General features: G+C 49.3%; 2 protein-coding genes across 2 annotated transcripts; one reads left to right on the top strand and one right to left on the bottom strand.

Moving 5' to 3' along the window:
• Positions 1-1,155: 1,155 nt before the first annotated feature.
• LOC122382823 lies at positions 1,156-5,086 on the bottom strand. The gene is made up of 2 exons (XM_043368643.1): positions 4,819-5,086; positions 1,156-2,236 (listed from the first exon to the last, which is right to left on the bottom strand). The coding sequence occupies exons 1-2, from the start codon at positions 5,007-5,009 to the stop codon at positions 1,339-1,341; spliced, it is 1,089 nt and encodes a 362-aa protein (XP_043224578.1). The 5' UTR covers positions 5,010-5,086; the 3' UTR covers positions 1,156-1,338.
• Positions 5,087-12,740: 7,654 nt separating this feature from the next.
• Positions 12,741-15,050, top strand: LOC122382822 (protein TonB-like). Its single transcript, XM_043368642.1, has 3 exons — positions 12,741-12,986; positions 13,232-13,660; positions 13,901-15,050. Exons 1-3 carry the CDS (start codon positions 12,938-12,940, stop codon positions 14,212-14,214), a joined length of 792 nt encoding a protein of 263 aa, XP_043224577.1. The 5' UTR covers positions 12,741-12,937; the 3' UTR covers positions 14,215-15,050.
• The last annotated feature ends 426 nt before the right edge of the window (positions 15,051-15,476 follow it).

Here is a 15,476-nt window from a genome sequence, read left to right as displayed (position 1 = left end):
TATTTAGTTTTACATTGATATTTTCGAAATTTTCACAAATTTAAAAATCCGAGATAGCAGTTTGATAGCCCTAGGTATTTTGAGTCCACTTATGCAAAGACATTGGAAACAGCCTAAGAACTAAGCTCTTTAGAGCGAGTGCCGTAGTTCAATATTCTGCATCAAAATCGGCCGAGCATGACGTCAGTCTGATGTCATTTCCGGCCGACCTATGGTAGCTGCGAAGTTTTTATTTGGATACAAGGTGTGAACTTGATGCAGCTGAAGGTACATACTGCACGTGTTGTGTTGACACGTCCAGTGGTTTAGAAGATATTACAGTGAACGAGGGGGTGGGCTATGAATACTTGAATAGCCCCTCTCCCCCACTGCAGTGGCGCGCGGAAAACAAACTTTTCCTAATAAAAGTTGTTCAGTTTTCGTTTTTATCCTCGAAAACAGCAGATTTTCGTCGATTTCAGGCGCTGCGCGGGGAGGGGGCATTTCCCCTGGATCCGCCAGTGACTGTTTACGACCCTCACTGATTTAAAAGGAATACTAGGTCCGCCGATCCTATATTAATTATACGGATAGCCGCCGATTGCCGCTCGGCCACCAAAAGCTGCACTCACCGATCCGCTGGCGTCACGACCGGTCTACAAGCGCACCCCTATCCACCGACCAGGGCCGGTGTCATACAGCGCGGATAGGCTGTGCCGCTTAACACCCAAGTCAAGCGGCACAGCCTACCAGTACCAGGCGTCGGCTGCCCGTGCTGGGACATCTGGCAGCCGTGGTGCGTGATGTCCCTATAGATCAGCATGCACCCGATTGCACAATGCGCATGCCACTTCGTGGGTTAGACTACATATTTCTGGTGCAAAAAAAAAAGAAACAGTTTCCGTATTTCACCAATTGTTGAAGTAGTGAGCTCACGTGGCCAATATGACGGCATAGTGACCCTTATGTGACCTTAGGTAGGTGACCCAAGTAGAAACCCTTGGTGTTCGCACTTGCTGATGCATTGATGTTTGCAGCAATTCTTGTGTTGGTAAATATAGATATAAAATTGTCCACAATACATTGCGCGGTGGTGATTCCAGGGGGTCAGGGCTCTTCCTTTCAGCTGCCATCAGTACAGAGGTCGTCAAGTGCCAACAAGAAACAAAACACGGACAGAATATGCAGTATTATATTTCCCCGAAAATAAAACAGTCAGAAGCATAGCTGGTTACATATGCACGAGACACCTCTACGCGCCACAATATTGTGCGCGGTTAGGCAGCATAACGTGGGATCTCTCCTGAACCTGCTACTACGGAAAGGAAGCTGGGACTGGAGGCCAGACAGCGCGGCGGTTCAGTCAGCGCGTTGGTTCTGGTTGAAGGCAGGTTTCGCGTGGCACCCGTCCGGGAGCTGGGCTGCCAGCGTGTTGGTCAGCTGGTAACCGCAGCTGGGGGAGCCGTACTCGGCCCAGCACTTGGCGAACTGCTCGGCAGTCTTAGTGCCGTCACAGTTGTCCACAATCTCCAGCAGAGTACAGTACTGCGATTCTTCTCCATTGTCATCCGGGTTTCCTTTCCCCTTTCCTTTTCCCTTACCATTTCCCTTCCCTTTACCATTTCCCTTTCCTTTACCCTTTCCTTTTCCTTTACCGTTCCCCTTGCCATTGCCATCTCCTTTTCCGTTTTCATTTTTCTCCCCACATTTGTTTCTGTTCCCCTTGGCGTTGTCACGCCTGATCGCGCCCCTCAGGCGGCCCAAGTTCAGCGTGCCGTCTCTCTTGGTGAAGTCATTCAGGAGGCAGGCCAGACCGGCCACGCCAGCGTCGTACAGCCGATAGGGGCTGCTCTCGCCGAAAGGCACCCTCCAGCACTCCTTCATCGTGTGCCCAGTGACTCGCTCCAGGGCTGTCATCAGCGTGTTGGGGCTGAGAGGGCAGCTACCGGAGAGGACGGCGGCCCTGCGCCGCGCACCCTCCGCGCTCAGGGTGCCATTCTGCTCGTGCTGGCGGCCGCAGCTGCTGTACCACTGCAGCTCGAGACACATCAGCAGGTGGACGGCCAGCCGGCCCGGCGTCAGGCTCGGGTCGGCGTTCTCGGCGCAGCGGTCGATGTACTGTCGGGTGGCGGCCAGCCAGTCCTGGTCGCTGCTGATATCCACCAAAGAGTCCTTCAGACCTGAGACCAGGGACGCGGCGAACTCGCGGGTGGCCGGCTCAGAGGAACTGGCCTCTGGGCCTTTGAGCAGGCCCCAGCTGGAAAACGCAAGGTTTCGTGATGGTTTGGACTTTATTAGCTAATGTGATAGGTTACATGTTTTTTTTATAGTTGAAAGATGTTATTCCTAGGAATTGTGGGATCCGTTCATATACCGGGTGGCCAAAAAAAAAAAAAAAAAAACGTTCCGAACTTTGGAGGCCTAGGTATATCTCAAATTCGAGTGCTAATAACGAGCCAAAATTTTTATCACGGTTGCGTCACTTCTTTGCGCATTGGTATGCCAAATTATAACACTGTAACATCATTTTCAAGCCAGCAATCTTATGTTGAATGAAGAAAGACGTTTTTGCTTTTTTTGCCGATGTTGAACGGCAGTAATGATTGGCTTAGACGTACCATGTTAGAAAAAAATGGAAAAATAGAATACGTGAATGAAACCAGCACGTGTGTTGTTACTTTAAATATTTTTGTCACACGTTTGTGCCAAATATTCAAATACTGAGCCAAAATAGTGTTAATGGATGCCATTTGTTTTAATCCTCGCCCATGTAGGGGGGGGGTTGGTGCAACCCCCCCTGAGGTTTTTCGGAAATAGTGTAAAAACGGCGGCGCGCAGCGCCGCCAAATTTTGGGTACCTTATGGGGCAAACCTTGCGCATCTTTTGATAAAAAAAAAAAATTGACCGGGTCATGTCAGGTCACGGAGTTATGACGTCACAAAGGGAACAGCCTCCGGCCGGATTTTCACAAACTGAGTGCCAACGCCCGAGGTTTCCTGCCGGTGGTACGGACATCGGTTGATGGATCGTGATGAAACTTCCCATGCATGTTGGGGCAAGTATTGGCTGCTATCATATGGTATAAGAAACTTGACCGGGTCAGGTCAGGTCACGGAGCTATGACGTCACAAGAGGAACAGCGTCCGGTACTATTTTTGAATAGCGCCCGAACCACTATTTTGCTAATTCTTGTCACCTCAATGGGAATATGCAGCAATATTAGCTTCTATAGGGAGCAAATGGACCTCCCAAATCCAAAAATACAATCAGATTTCAAAAATTTAAATTTTGATTTTTCGCATTTCTGCCGCCGACTGTGACCTTGCCGACTTCCGGCGCTCCCAACGCGCCATTTTTAGAGCTAGGGAAACGAAATACATACCAAACGATAGAGAATTGATCAAGGAACACGATAGTGAAGGTTTCAAGTCGATATCTCCCACCGTTTTGCCGCAATCGCCGCGGAAAGTTGAAAAAAAGTCTATTTTTCCGAAAATTTGACCTTTGACCGGTCAAAAGTAGGTCAAATGTTGACCTAGGACCAAAAATATACCACCAATCGCGAGATCTCGGCGAGAGCAATCCGATGGTCTTTTCCGCTAAGCTCTACGACGCTCCGTTTTCAAACGCCAAGGGGGGGGGGTCGCACCAACCCCCCCTGCATGGGCGAAGGTGGCAGATCGCCGTTTACGGGCGAGGGTTAACAAGTCCTGTTTCGAGCAGGAGTGGAGTGGTACGGTGCATGGGTTACTGCTGATCGCCCTCCCTTCAAGAAGATCAAACAGTAAATCGACCGAATAAGGAAAAAAGCTAGAGGGAATGTGTCACCCTGAGGCCTGACCCATCAATGAGACTAGTTGCCAGTAGCAGTCATGACTGCAGGCCGTGTTGCCGAGATGGAAGTGGCCCGTTCACTCACATTTTTTAGTAAACATCTGAGCAAAAAAAGTAATTTTTACATGGCATGCTAGAAACACGAACCATTTAAAAAGTAATTGACCGAATAACATAAAAATCATACCATCTACTGAAAATGTATGCCGCATTGACTATTGGAAGTTGTAATGTTGTATCGTTATCGCTTTCTGAGAAATATTGATTTAAAGCTGGGAACGTTTTTTCTGGGCCACCCGGTAAATAGCATTCGAGCGATGCATGCGTAATTTGATTAGAGGCCCGTTCTACCAACTGAAACTAGCTGCAGGTTTTTTATTGCTAAGCCTTCTGCTCTCAATTTTGCCAGCCACGCGAAAAACTACTGATGTGAAAAACAATATCAGCCGGCCTGAGAAGTGATACGGACATAAATTGCCACAGCTGGAGATTTTCTGATTGTAAAACTGACCTCTATTTGATGCATGATTACCAACATGTTAGCCGTGGAAACCTTGGGTAAAAAAGCTGAGGATTTTTGCTTGACAACGGTTAGTACATCATTAAATATGCAGGGAACAACAAATACTAAAATGACATCATGAGCTCTTTTTCAACACAGTTGTGAATCTCTCCTTAACTTAAATCCACCCTAATGTTCTCTCTCTCTCTCTCTCTCTCTCTCTCTCTCTCTCTCTCTCTCTCTCTCTCTCTCTCTCTCTCTCTCTCTCTCTCTCTCTCTCTCTCTCTCTTATTTTTTCGGGTGAGAAAATTGGAGAACTGACTGGGTGACTGATCGCCATGCATCGTTACATGCCCGCACACATATATAATGCATGCATATCCTGACATACATACTTGGACTTGCAAACAGAATGACAGTGACAAGTACATAAGCTTTCAAAAACAGTCAGCAATTCTCTATAACCTTGTTAATTTATTATGACTATCGCTCGATATCTTGCCTGGAGGCAAAGCAGTTGAAGCCGACAACCAGTCTCAGGTCAGCGTCGCACCGCGGAGCCCACGATTGGGTTTTGATGGGGTCGTCCCCGAGGTTGACCAGACACTCGACCGGCACCCGGCGCAAACCGACTTGCTGGAAGCATTTGTATTTATGCCAGTTGTAGGGGGAAAAGCTGAAATTTGCCGGCATTCATCCATTCATCTTCAGCTTGTGGAGGAGATAATAAGAAACTTTAACGAAGCAGGGTATGTTATATTGTCCCGAACCTGTCAACACAGAAAGATCACTTGTTTGCAGGTATGCGCAAATGCCACGGGGGGGGGGAGAGGCTGAGGGATTGTGTTGTAAGTCGGAACGTATGGGGGCTTCAGACGCAGTTTAGATAATAACTATATAACAACCAGTATAGCGCCTTTTGGGGCGACTAACGGAGCGAGCGAGAGGGTGAGCCTTGCACGTGCGAAATTTCGAGGGGGTACCTCCAGCTGACTTGTGCACGGCACCCTACTAACCGGTCTCTAGCGATGTGCCAAATTTGAGCACAATCGGCCCAGCCGTTCTCGAGATCTGGAAGCGGCACCCTGCACGTGCGCACGTGCAAAATGGGTCCCAACTGACTTTTGCACGGCACCCTACTAACCGGTCCCTAACAATGTACCAAATTTGAGCGCCATCGGTCCAGCCGTTCTCGAGATCTGGAAACGACCCCTGCACGTGCGCACGTGCAGCAGCACCCCAACTCTGGCACATGGATATGCAGTGCCTAGTGGGTGCCTACCTACATGCCAACTTTCAGCGCAATCGGCCAAGTAGTTACCGAGATATTGCAACAATTACAAAAGTGACACCTCTTCGTTTTGCACGTGGCACGTGCATAAGGGGTCACCCACATGCATCGGGAATAGTCTAATACTTGGTAGAAGGAATGAAGCTACCCCACAAAAATTACCGCATGTAAATCGGTCAAGTGGTTGCTGAGATATAAGCCTCGCAAAAGCGTGACCACGGCCGGCCGGCCGGCCGGCCGGCCGCTCATACTCAGAAATTTCCGTTATTCTACGTAAGACTCCGCTCGCTTCGCTCGCTCCGTAATGACTGATACTCATTGGGAATTCATTAAAGCTACAGTTTCATTGATCACTTCAACAAAAAAGGGAAATCAGCCGCGCTGGCATATTTACTTTTTCTAATGCAATGTTGTGCTTGACTTACAACAAATTGTTTACAACATAGTCGTAGGAACAGGGGGCATGACCCCCTACTTTTCAGCCGTTTTTTAAAGTAGATTATTACGGAGCGAGCGAAGCGAGCGTAGTCTTTCCTTAGATTAACGGAAATTTCTAAGTATGAGCGGCCGGCCGGCCGGCCGGCCGTGCGGACGCTTTTGCGAGGCTTATATCTCAGCAACCACTTGACCGATTTACACGCGGTAATTTTTGTAGGGTAGCTTCATTCCTTCTACCAAGTATTGGACTATTCCCGATGCATGTGGGTGACCCCTTATGCACGTGCCACGTGCAAAACGAAGAGGTGTCAGTTTTGTAATTGTTGCAATATCTCGGTAACTACTTGGCCGATTGCGCTGAAAGTTGGCATGTAGGTAGGTACCCACTAGGCACTGCATATCCATGTGCCAGAGTTGGGGTGCTGCTGCACGTGCGCACGTGCAGGGGTCGTATCCAGATCTCGAGAACGGCTGGACCGATGGCGCTCAAATTTGGTACACGGTTAGGGACCAGTTAGTAGGGTGCCGTGCACAAGTCAGTTGGGACCCATTTTGCACGTGCGCACGTGCAGGGTGCCGCTCCCAGATCTCGAGAACGGCTGGGCCGATCGTGCTCAAATTTGGCACAGCGCTAGAAACCGGTCAGTAGGGTGCCGTGCACAAGTCAGTTGGAGGTACCCCCTCGAAATTTCGCACGTGCAAGGCTCACCCTCTCGCTCGCTCCGTTAGTCGCCCCAAAAGGCGTTATACTGGTTTATTTTTGATTTAAATACAAAACTAATAGCGGGAAATGGTTCAGCAAGATGAGACGAGCACAAAACTGCAAATAATTTCTTCATAGGGGTATTAGGGCTCCCACAAAGTGACAATTGAAGTTCCGCTGCCCCCCCCTTTCGTGAGGTTCCTACGCCCATGATTGTTGACTTGTTTGAAAACAAATTACCAACAATAAATTCAGACAAAATTGCTTATTACGGACATGGTTTCGTGAATATCGCGCATGTTTTAGTAGGGCTTTCCAATTGATAGTAAAAAACGCTGAGAAAAAATGGTGAAACTGGTCTGACAGTAATGCAATTGTTCTAATTTTGGATATAAATATAATTTCATACGATTACTGGAAGGATGAAGAATAACGTGTTGCTCATTTCTATCGGAAATAGAAAAATAAACCAATATATGTATATTCGGGCGTCGCGTGACCCTTCCTCAGTGGTACAAGATAACAATGAAACAAGATAAACGTAAGTGACACACATGAGGTAAAATACAATAGTTTGAATCAAATTACTTACAGATGTGTTGCATGCGCTTCCAAAAATAGGCGTCGATCTAGATTTGGGTAATAATGAATAATGCTATTAACAATGTTCATTACAACGTTCAAATACCTGAAATAATGTCATACGATTGAAATAGGGACGAGTAGAGCACACGTATCCCATACCACATTGTCGGCCTACGGCAAGGATTTTCCGCATTCTTCGCTAGGAACTGTGGCCTTTCATACCTACCGGCAACGATCAGGAGCGCACAGACGAGGGCGCGGGCGAGGGCGACCATGCTGACTGAATTCGTCGACACGGGAAGTGGACGAGCTTCCACTGTTCCCTCTGCCACTACTGTGGACTCTGAGGGCGGCTTATATGTACTGCGGCGGGGTGTGGTTATCTCTCCTTATACCCTCCTCTGTGACCCCACAGCTGGGCGCAAACCGCGTGCACCCGCCAACCCGACCAATATCCCGCGCACGGCCGGGATGGGCGAGGGGGCGTTTGGACACCACTGTCCACTAATGCAGTTTTCTGCAACTAGCTATCAGACGTTTTTTTCAGATTTTTGATGCATCTTTTTGCAAATGTGTAAATTTCGGATCCAGGTCGCCAAACTTAGGTAGTCAGATCATGTAGTGACTTAGCCTCAAGAAATCAAAGCTTGACCTCTGGTCAAAATTTCAATTGACTTTTGAAATTCAAAATATAGCTCATTTGACGTCCCGTGACGATAGAAACATGATGCCGGTAAACCAGCATAGTAAGTACAAGCTTGAGGGGCAAAAGGTATTAAAAACATGTTCTGTAACAGATTTTCCGTGAAGCTTAACCTGTGGAGCTAAGTAAAAAGTGAAATCTGAGAGTTTTATCTACTCAGAAAGGTATTAATATGAGTTGTCAAATGATTTTCTTTTCGTGGCGCTGTAGCTCCGCGTTTGTTCCCACATTTTGTGTCGATTTACCAAAAAGTATCGAAAAAGGCGAAGGTGTGATCCCTTTGATCACTTTGCTCACGTGTAGTGGAGTAGTGAACTGACCTTTCGACTGACCTAAAAATTGACCAAAATACTTTCTTCATTATTTTTCACCCTGTTTTGAACGCCCATACGTGGTCCAGGAGCCGAGTGAGACGAGATGGATGAGCTCGATCTCCCCATCCTGGCGCGGAATATATAGGCGTTTGCCAGTTCAAAGCAGTTTGAACAAAGCACTTTTAACGACGAGAAACGGAGACTTTGTGCCACGTCTGGCAGCTTCGACGATGAGTTAATGTTTCAATAGACAATTTTTTTACACATTTGGTGAACAGCCCGCAGTAGGGACGAATTAAGTTCTCTTTTGGAAATATGGAATTTTATCGACCGCGCAGAAGCATTTCACGCGTCAGCAAAACAGGTGTCTGGTGATTTTCACGTAGTGCCACCTGTAAACGGGCTATGGTCCCTATCCAAGTGTTTTTCTACACCTAGATGTACCTCCCATGGACGATTTGAATCCTTTGAACTCATATATCGGTTGTATGATACTTGTGTATGCAAACAACAACACTTGCACGTAACACACACGCTCGTTCCGTTGAAAATAGTAGATTCACCCGTGCGACCCTCAGCTTTGGTGATTCACGAAATAGGTCAGATGGGACTGAAATAGAAAATGTACTTGATAAAGGTAGTGACAAATTTATGTTTCCTATGTTATTGCATTTTAGTGATGTATCTGGAAACTAACAAGTTACCGAGATTTACAGAGTGCAACCCTTGATCGGATTATGAGAGTGTCTCACTGATAGACACCTGAGAAGAGCTCCGAGGGAAATATTAGTAACGGTGTCAGCAGAAGATATGCAACTACAAAAAAAAAATTGTCAAATGCGTTTGTCTTGAACACATATCGTTTTTTTTTTTTTTTGACAAATTGTGGTTATTGGATCAAAGGACGTTTTAGTAACGTTATGATGTGTTATATCTTCAAAAACAGAATTGACCACTGAATAGCATCATTGAAATTCAATTCAAAAATCGCATCAGATATACACCTTTCTCAGGGACACATTAAGAATGACCTCAGTTAGTTAAACCGACCCTAATTTAACCCTCGCCGGCACAGGCCATTTTGAGTCCTTCGACAGCACAAGGGGTTGGTACGACCCCCCTCTCGCATTTGGCCCCTGATGGAGCTAGAGCTTCGCGGAAAAAAGAGCGTGTTGCCCGTCAGGAGACAAAGCCAATGATACCCAATTTTAAGGTCCTAGGTCATCGGTTGACCTTCCAGGTCAGGTCAATGACCCAAAAATCGGGAATATCGGGCCCTGTTAGAAAGTCGTAAAGCGTGGCTGCTAAGGGGTTTTCCGGGGTGCTGATCACGAATATCGTGTTAGTTTTGATCACAGATGATGTCGTTAAGCGTTTAGACCAGGTCGGGTCAGGTCAGGTCAGGTCAGGTCAAGTCAACCGGTAGGGGTCGTGACGGGTATTCGTATTATCTGTCATCCGCCTCTGACAGCTTCGTAACATGTTACGAAGGCACCAAAACTACTTCGTTGAAGTTCAAATGATTGCTAAATTTGAATTCAGCTCCAAACACTAGCCTAGAAAAATCTGAATTCTGAAACTCGAAAAAGTGAACCGAGGTCACAAAAGGTCAATGACCTGACCTGACCTTCAGGTGACGTTGACACCCACCCTAATGCATGGGAGCAACATCAAATCACATGTTTGAACGTTTGAAACCACGAAAAGCTTGCAAACACGCGGCTAATGCGAGCGCCGAGCCGACATACGCCGAATCGCGATACCGGCCAAACATGGTCACGGAAAAAAGGTCACAGGTCAAAGGTCATTTGGGCCAGGGTCATGAAATTTTTAGGGTAGGTGTAAAATTAATCAATGCGATGGTACTGAAAGTAGTTTCGTCGCGATCAGCTGCTTTTTACGCGAGTGATTTGCGAAAAACCTTAGGGGGGTTGCATCAACTAACCCTCGCCCCTGTGCCGGCGAGGGTTAAACCTTAGCCTAACTCATAAAGCGTGTGTCTCGCCAACATCCTACCTATTCAATGTTTCGTTTGTGATGAACTTGATGGCCTGACGGTTAAGTTCGAGCTTTGTATCACATTTCATGTACCGCACTTTGACTTAGAAGCCTACTGTCGCATTTTGGGCAATCGGCCTTAGTCGATTTTTCGCCAACTGGGCTCCAAAGCCAATGATAGAGACTTGTGGTTTTGACATTTGACCGTGACCTTGACATAGTATGAAGCCCTCTTTAGAAAGAAGAGCGCTTAAAACTTTCGTTTTTCAATACCTTTTGATCGACATTTGCTGTCATTTTATCTTTTACGACCATCCTTTCTGCAGTAAGACAGGAGAAGGATCGAATCTGCTTCCCCCCCCCCCCCCCACACGGCCCCGCCAGGAGACACGTTAGGCTGAATAGTCCGCTGGAGTGCGGATCAGTCTTAGGCCCATTAGCCAGCAGGAATCCGGTTCATCCAACCATCAGCTGATGCTACGGGTGCGTATTATTTAGGCCAGGGTTCATAATGTCCAGGGCACAATGTGTCCAGTGCTCGAATTGGCCAGTGCCTTGAATTGGCCAGTGTTCACATTGTCCAGGGATTACATGGTCCAAAAGTGGCCAACTGGCTGCAGATAGGGTAAATTCAAAGAGGCCAGGGTTCGTAATGTCCAGGGCACGATGTGTCCAGTGTTCAAAATGGCCAGGGTTCATAGTGTCCAGGGCACGATGTGTCCAGTGTTCGAAATGGCCAGGGTTCATAATGTCCAGGGCACGATGTGTCCAGTGTTCAAAATGGCCAGTGCCTTGAATGGGCCAGAGTTCATAGTGTCCAGGGATTACATAGTCAACCCAACCCAACCAAACCAAACCTAACCTAACCTAACCTAACCTAACCTAACCTAACCTAACCTAACCTAACCTAACCTAACCTAACCCAACCTAACCTAACCTAACCTAACCTAACCTAACCTAACCTAACCTAAGGTAATGATGTTTGCCTACCAGGGATAAGGAAATAGTTTCTCGCATGAATAGATTGCAAGCAATAGTAAATCAAATATTTTTAGGTTAAGTGGTTATTACGGAGCGAGCGAAGCGAGCGGAGTCTTTACTTAGATTAACGGAAATTTCTGAGTATGAGCGGCCGGCCGGCCGGCCGTGCGGACGCTTTTGCGAGGCTTATATCTCAGCAACCACTTGACCGATTTACATGCGGTAATTTTTGTAGGGTAGCTTCATTCCTTCTACCAAGTATTGGACTATTCCCGATGCATGTGGGTGACCCCTTATGCACGTGCCACGTGCAAAACGAAGAGGTGTCAGTTTTGCAATTGTTGCAATATCTCGGTAACTACTTGGCCGATTGCGCTCAAAGTTGGCATGTAGGTAGGCACCCACTAGGCACTGCATATCCATGTGCCAGAGTTGGGGTGCTGCTGCACGTGCGCACGTGCAGGGGTCGATTTCAGATCTCGAGAACGGCTCGACCGATTGCGCTCAAATTTGGTACACAGTTAGGGATCGGTTAGTAGGGTGCCGTGCACAAGTCAGTTGGGACCCATTTTGCACGTGCGCACGTGCAGGGTGCCGCTTCCAGATCTCGAGAACGGCTGGGCCGATTGTGCCCAAATTTGACACATCGCTAGAGACCGGTTAGTAGAGTGCAGTGCACAAGTCAGTTGGAGGTATCCCCTCGAAATTCCGCACGTGCAAGGCTCACCCTCTCGCTCGCTCCGTTAGTCGCCCCAAAAGGCGTTATACTGGTGCATCAGGCTTCAGGCCTTCGGCCTGAAGCTTGAATACATAACCACTTAACCTAAAAATATTTGATTTACTATTGCCTGTAATCTCTCCTAAGGCATTGCCTTCGGCACTGCACTGCTTTGCATTGAGCTGATTCCGTGTTTTTTACATAATGACGTCACTTTCAGTGACTATGTAATCCCTGGACATTATGAACTCTGGCCCATTCAAGGCACTGGCCATTTTGAGCACTGGACACATCGTGCCCTGGACATTATGAACCCTGGCCATTTCGAATACTGGACACATCGTGCCCTGGACATTATGAACCCTGGCCATTTTGAACACTGGACACATCGTGCCCTGGACATTATGAACCCTGGCCTCTTTGAATATACCCTATCTGCAGCCAGTTGGCCACATTTGGACCATGCAATCCCTGGACATTATGAACTCTGGCCCATTCAAGGCACTGGCCATTTTGACACTGGGCATAGCGTACCCTGGACATTATGAACCCTGGCCAGAATGAATGCTCCCCGATGCTACACCCTGCCTCACGGACAATATCTGTCACCTTGCTCTGACGTCCTGGCTCTGCCAGCCTAGCGACTGTCGTGACAGACCAAGGTCCTTGCCATCACCCCTCGGAGCTTCCTAATAACCGCCCGACACCACCAGCCCAGCGGCCGCGGCGCTGGCCTTTAATAACCATGGTGTGAATGTCGCTGACATGCCGGCCGGCGTGGGCGGTATCCATCGCCGGTTTGACGGCTGAACGTTCGTAGCGGTCTGGGCCAGCGGCGGGAGAGCGTCCGTCTGTCAGTTGGCCCGTCTTGCCGTCAGAGACCGATCGCCATGCAGCTGCCAACTGTGCTCCTCGTGTGGGTGGCGGCGACTACGGCAGGTGAGACAGGATGGGGTGACGTGCAATGTGCAGCAAGGCTGATCTTGGTCTGGTTACGGGCGAGCCATACACGACCCTGTGGCACTGTGATCATTGTGGACATTCGGTACCCTTGTCTGGGAGTAGCGTGTCTGGGAACCCTGTTGACCATCTCTTTGGATGAGCCCGTTGCCCACAGCCTGGGGCTCTTAGTTCCACTCCAAAAGACGGATGAGCACCTGACTTTTACCATCACCCCGTTCCAGCGCCCTGGCCACAAGACCCTGGCACCCTCCCATTGTCACCGCCGACTGCGCGTCCGCCGATTATCATAACGCTGCCGAGACGGATGCTAAGGCCGACACCGCAGCCGACTCCGGAGCCGACACCGGAGCCGACTCCGGAGCCGACACCGGAGCCGACGCCGCAGCCGACTCCGGAGCCGGCGTCGCCTCCTGCGCTGCCTCTCTGCGGTAATCTGAAGACCGCTGCGGAGATGAAGCAGCTGGGCTTCAGCCGCGGCACGGGGGCGTTCTCCTCCTCCTCGTCCAGCCGCGGCTCGGCCAACACCAGGTGCAGGTCGCGCTCCGACACCTCCGAGAACGCCCTGGCAGCCGCCGGCAACGCGGCAGTCACCGGCGCCGGCAACTCCGTCGGCGGAGGCGCGTTCAAACAGGGCGCCCGCGCCAACACAGGTAAATGCAGGTGCATTGTGCGTGCACACGCAGAAAGACAGGGAACTTTTACGATTAGCTTTTACACGTTCAGCTTTACTCGCAGTAATAGCGCTTCTGAATTTAGAAATCAAGCATGGGGGCTGCAAAAAACAGTGATCTGTGCAGCTTTATATGTGCATTATTGGATCATTGGATTGCATCGAGTGGGCAACTGTTTCTCCCTAATTGTTGACCAATCATTCCTCCTCTCCCTCGCAGAGGTCAAGCAGACGCCCGACGGCATCAGCGTCAACACGGCGACGGGCGGCAGCGGGGTCACCGCCGGCTCCTCGGCCACCAACCAGACCACGGACGCTAATGGGGGCGTCAACGTGCGTCTGCTGCGGAACGCGCTGCGCCAGGGCTCCGACGGCGGGCTGGTCACCTTCAGCAGCATCCTGCGAGGTCGGGGCACCTCCTCCAGCGGTCACAGCGGCTCCAGCAGCGGCGACGGCGAGCTGGACGTCAGCAACGAGAGCGGCACCCAGATCATCTTCAGCCAGCTGACCACCCCCAGGCCGCGCGGCCACTGATCAGTGACCGGTGACCGCTGACCGATCCTCCCGACCGGGCAACAACTAACCAGTGACCATCCCCCAGACTGACAGTAACCATCTCCTGACCGGCCAGCTACTGACCAGAGACCACTGACCGACCCCAGACCCAGCGGCGACTGATCAGTGACCACCCAGCGCCTGACAACCGCCAGACCGACCAGCGCGGCGACTGACCAGTTGACCACCTCCAGACCGACAGTGACTGACCATTGACCAGCCCTGGACCGACCATGACCGGGGGCGAAGCATGCTTCGCCCCCGGTCATGGTCGGTGCACCTCGAGGTGCACCTCGGAGTTGGAATGAATGGAAGTAGAACGAGTGGAGAACGGGCGAAGGACGCCGAACGAGCGAAGAAGGGACAGAAGAGAGCGGAGACCGAGAGAAAAAGGGACAAAGGACCGAGAGAAAAAGGGACAAAGGCGATCGGAGAATGTGGACTGTGGAGGGTGGAGCCTCCCCAAAATAACTATGTGACCGTATTGACTGATAAAGCTTGTCTGTTCGGCAATAGGCTGCTGAGAAAGTAAGAAATGATAGCAAAGTGCATACTCCAAGGTATCTCGGCTTGAAATATGCAGCCATTTACGAACTGGCGTTTGTGTGGTGCTCACCTCACGCTGAGTACAATGCGTACCTACACAGTACACACTGAGCTAGCCTGGAATCGTGTGAGAGTCCGGTGTGTCACCGCCGGGTTACGTAAGTTGTTGATACTAAAAATATTTGTGTTGCAGGTGGTTGGTACCGTACCCTTCCGTCGATTGTACACAGACTAAGTTGTAAGAATAAATCACCTGTTTGAGACGCCCTGTGCTGTTTTAACCCGCACCCGGGCTGGGGTCCCAGCCAAGTTCGCCATGGTGAATGTTCGCTATGCGAATCACGAAGAAAGAACGAAGAAAGACACGGAAAAGCAACATATGTAGCTCGCTATTAAATCTGTCAAAATCTCTCAAGTCTTTTTCGATCAGGTCATCGCTGGGGTCACTGCAGATCACCAAAATTAGAATTATCACGAATTTTGTTTTCCGAATTTGACATGCTTCACAAGTCGGCACTAACTCAGGAAAAAAACAGAGCTACAGCGTCTCGGAAAAGAGCATTCGATGAGTCATTTAACCCGCGCCCCAGTGGCGGTCTCAGCCAACTTCGCCCTAGAGGGCTAGAAAGACGCGGTAAAAAGCAGTCGATAGCTCTCAATGCGTACGTTTGAAAGTATTTTAGTCATTTTTCATC

Source organism: Amphibalanus amphitrite, unplaced genomic scaffold, assembly GCF_019059575.1.
Source record: "Amphibalanus amphitrite isolate SeventyFive unplaced genomic scaffold, NRLGWU_Aamphi_draft 000147F_arrow, whole genome shotgun sequence".
Taxonomy (NCBI): Eukaryota; Metazoa; Arthropoda; class Thecostraca; order Balanomorpha; family Balanidae; genus Amphibalanus; species Amphibalanus amphitrite.
The sequence above is the reverse complement of the archived record's forward strand: the minus strand, read 5'-3'. Positions and strand labels throughout refer to the sequence as shown.

Coding starts and splice junctions, on each gene's coding strand:
- LOC122382822 (XM_043368642.1), top strand. CDS start 12,938: ATGCAGCTGCCAACTGTGCTCCTCGTGTGGGTGGCGGCGACTACGGCA. Junction 12,987..13,231: donor GGTGGCGGCGACTACGGCAG/GTGAGACAGGAT, acceptor ACCCCGTTCCAG/CGCCCTGGCCACAAGACCCT. Junction 13,661..13,900: donor GGGCGCCCGCGCCAACACAG/GTAAATGCAGGT, acceptor TCTCCCTCGCAG/AGGTCAAGCAGACGCCCGAC.
- LOC122382823 (XM_043368643.1), bottom strand. CDS start 5,009: ATGCCGGCAAATTTCAGCTTTTCCCCCTACAACTGGCATAAATACAAA. Junction 2,237..4,818: donor TTCAACTGCTTTGCCTCCAG/GCAAGATATCGA, acceptor TGCGTTTTCCAG/CTGGGGCCTGCTCAAAGGCC.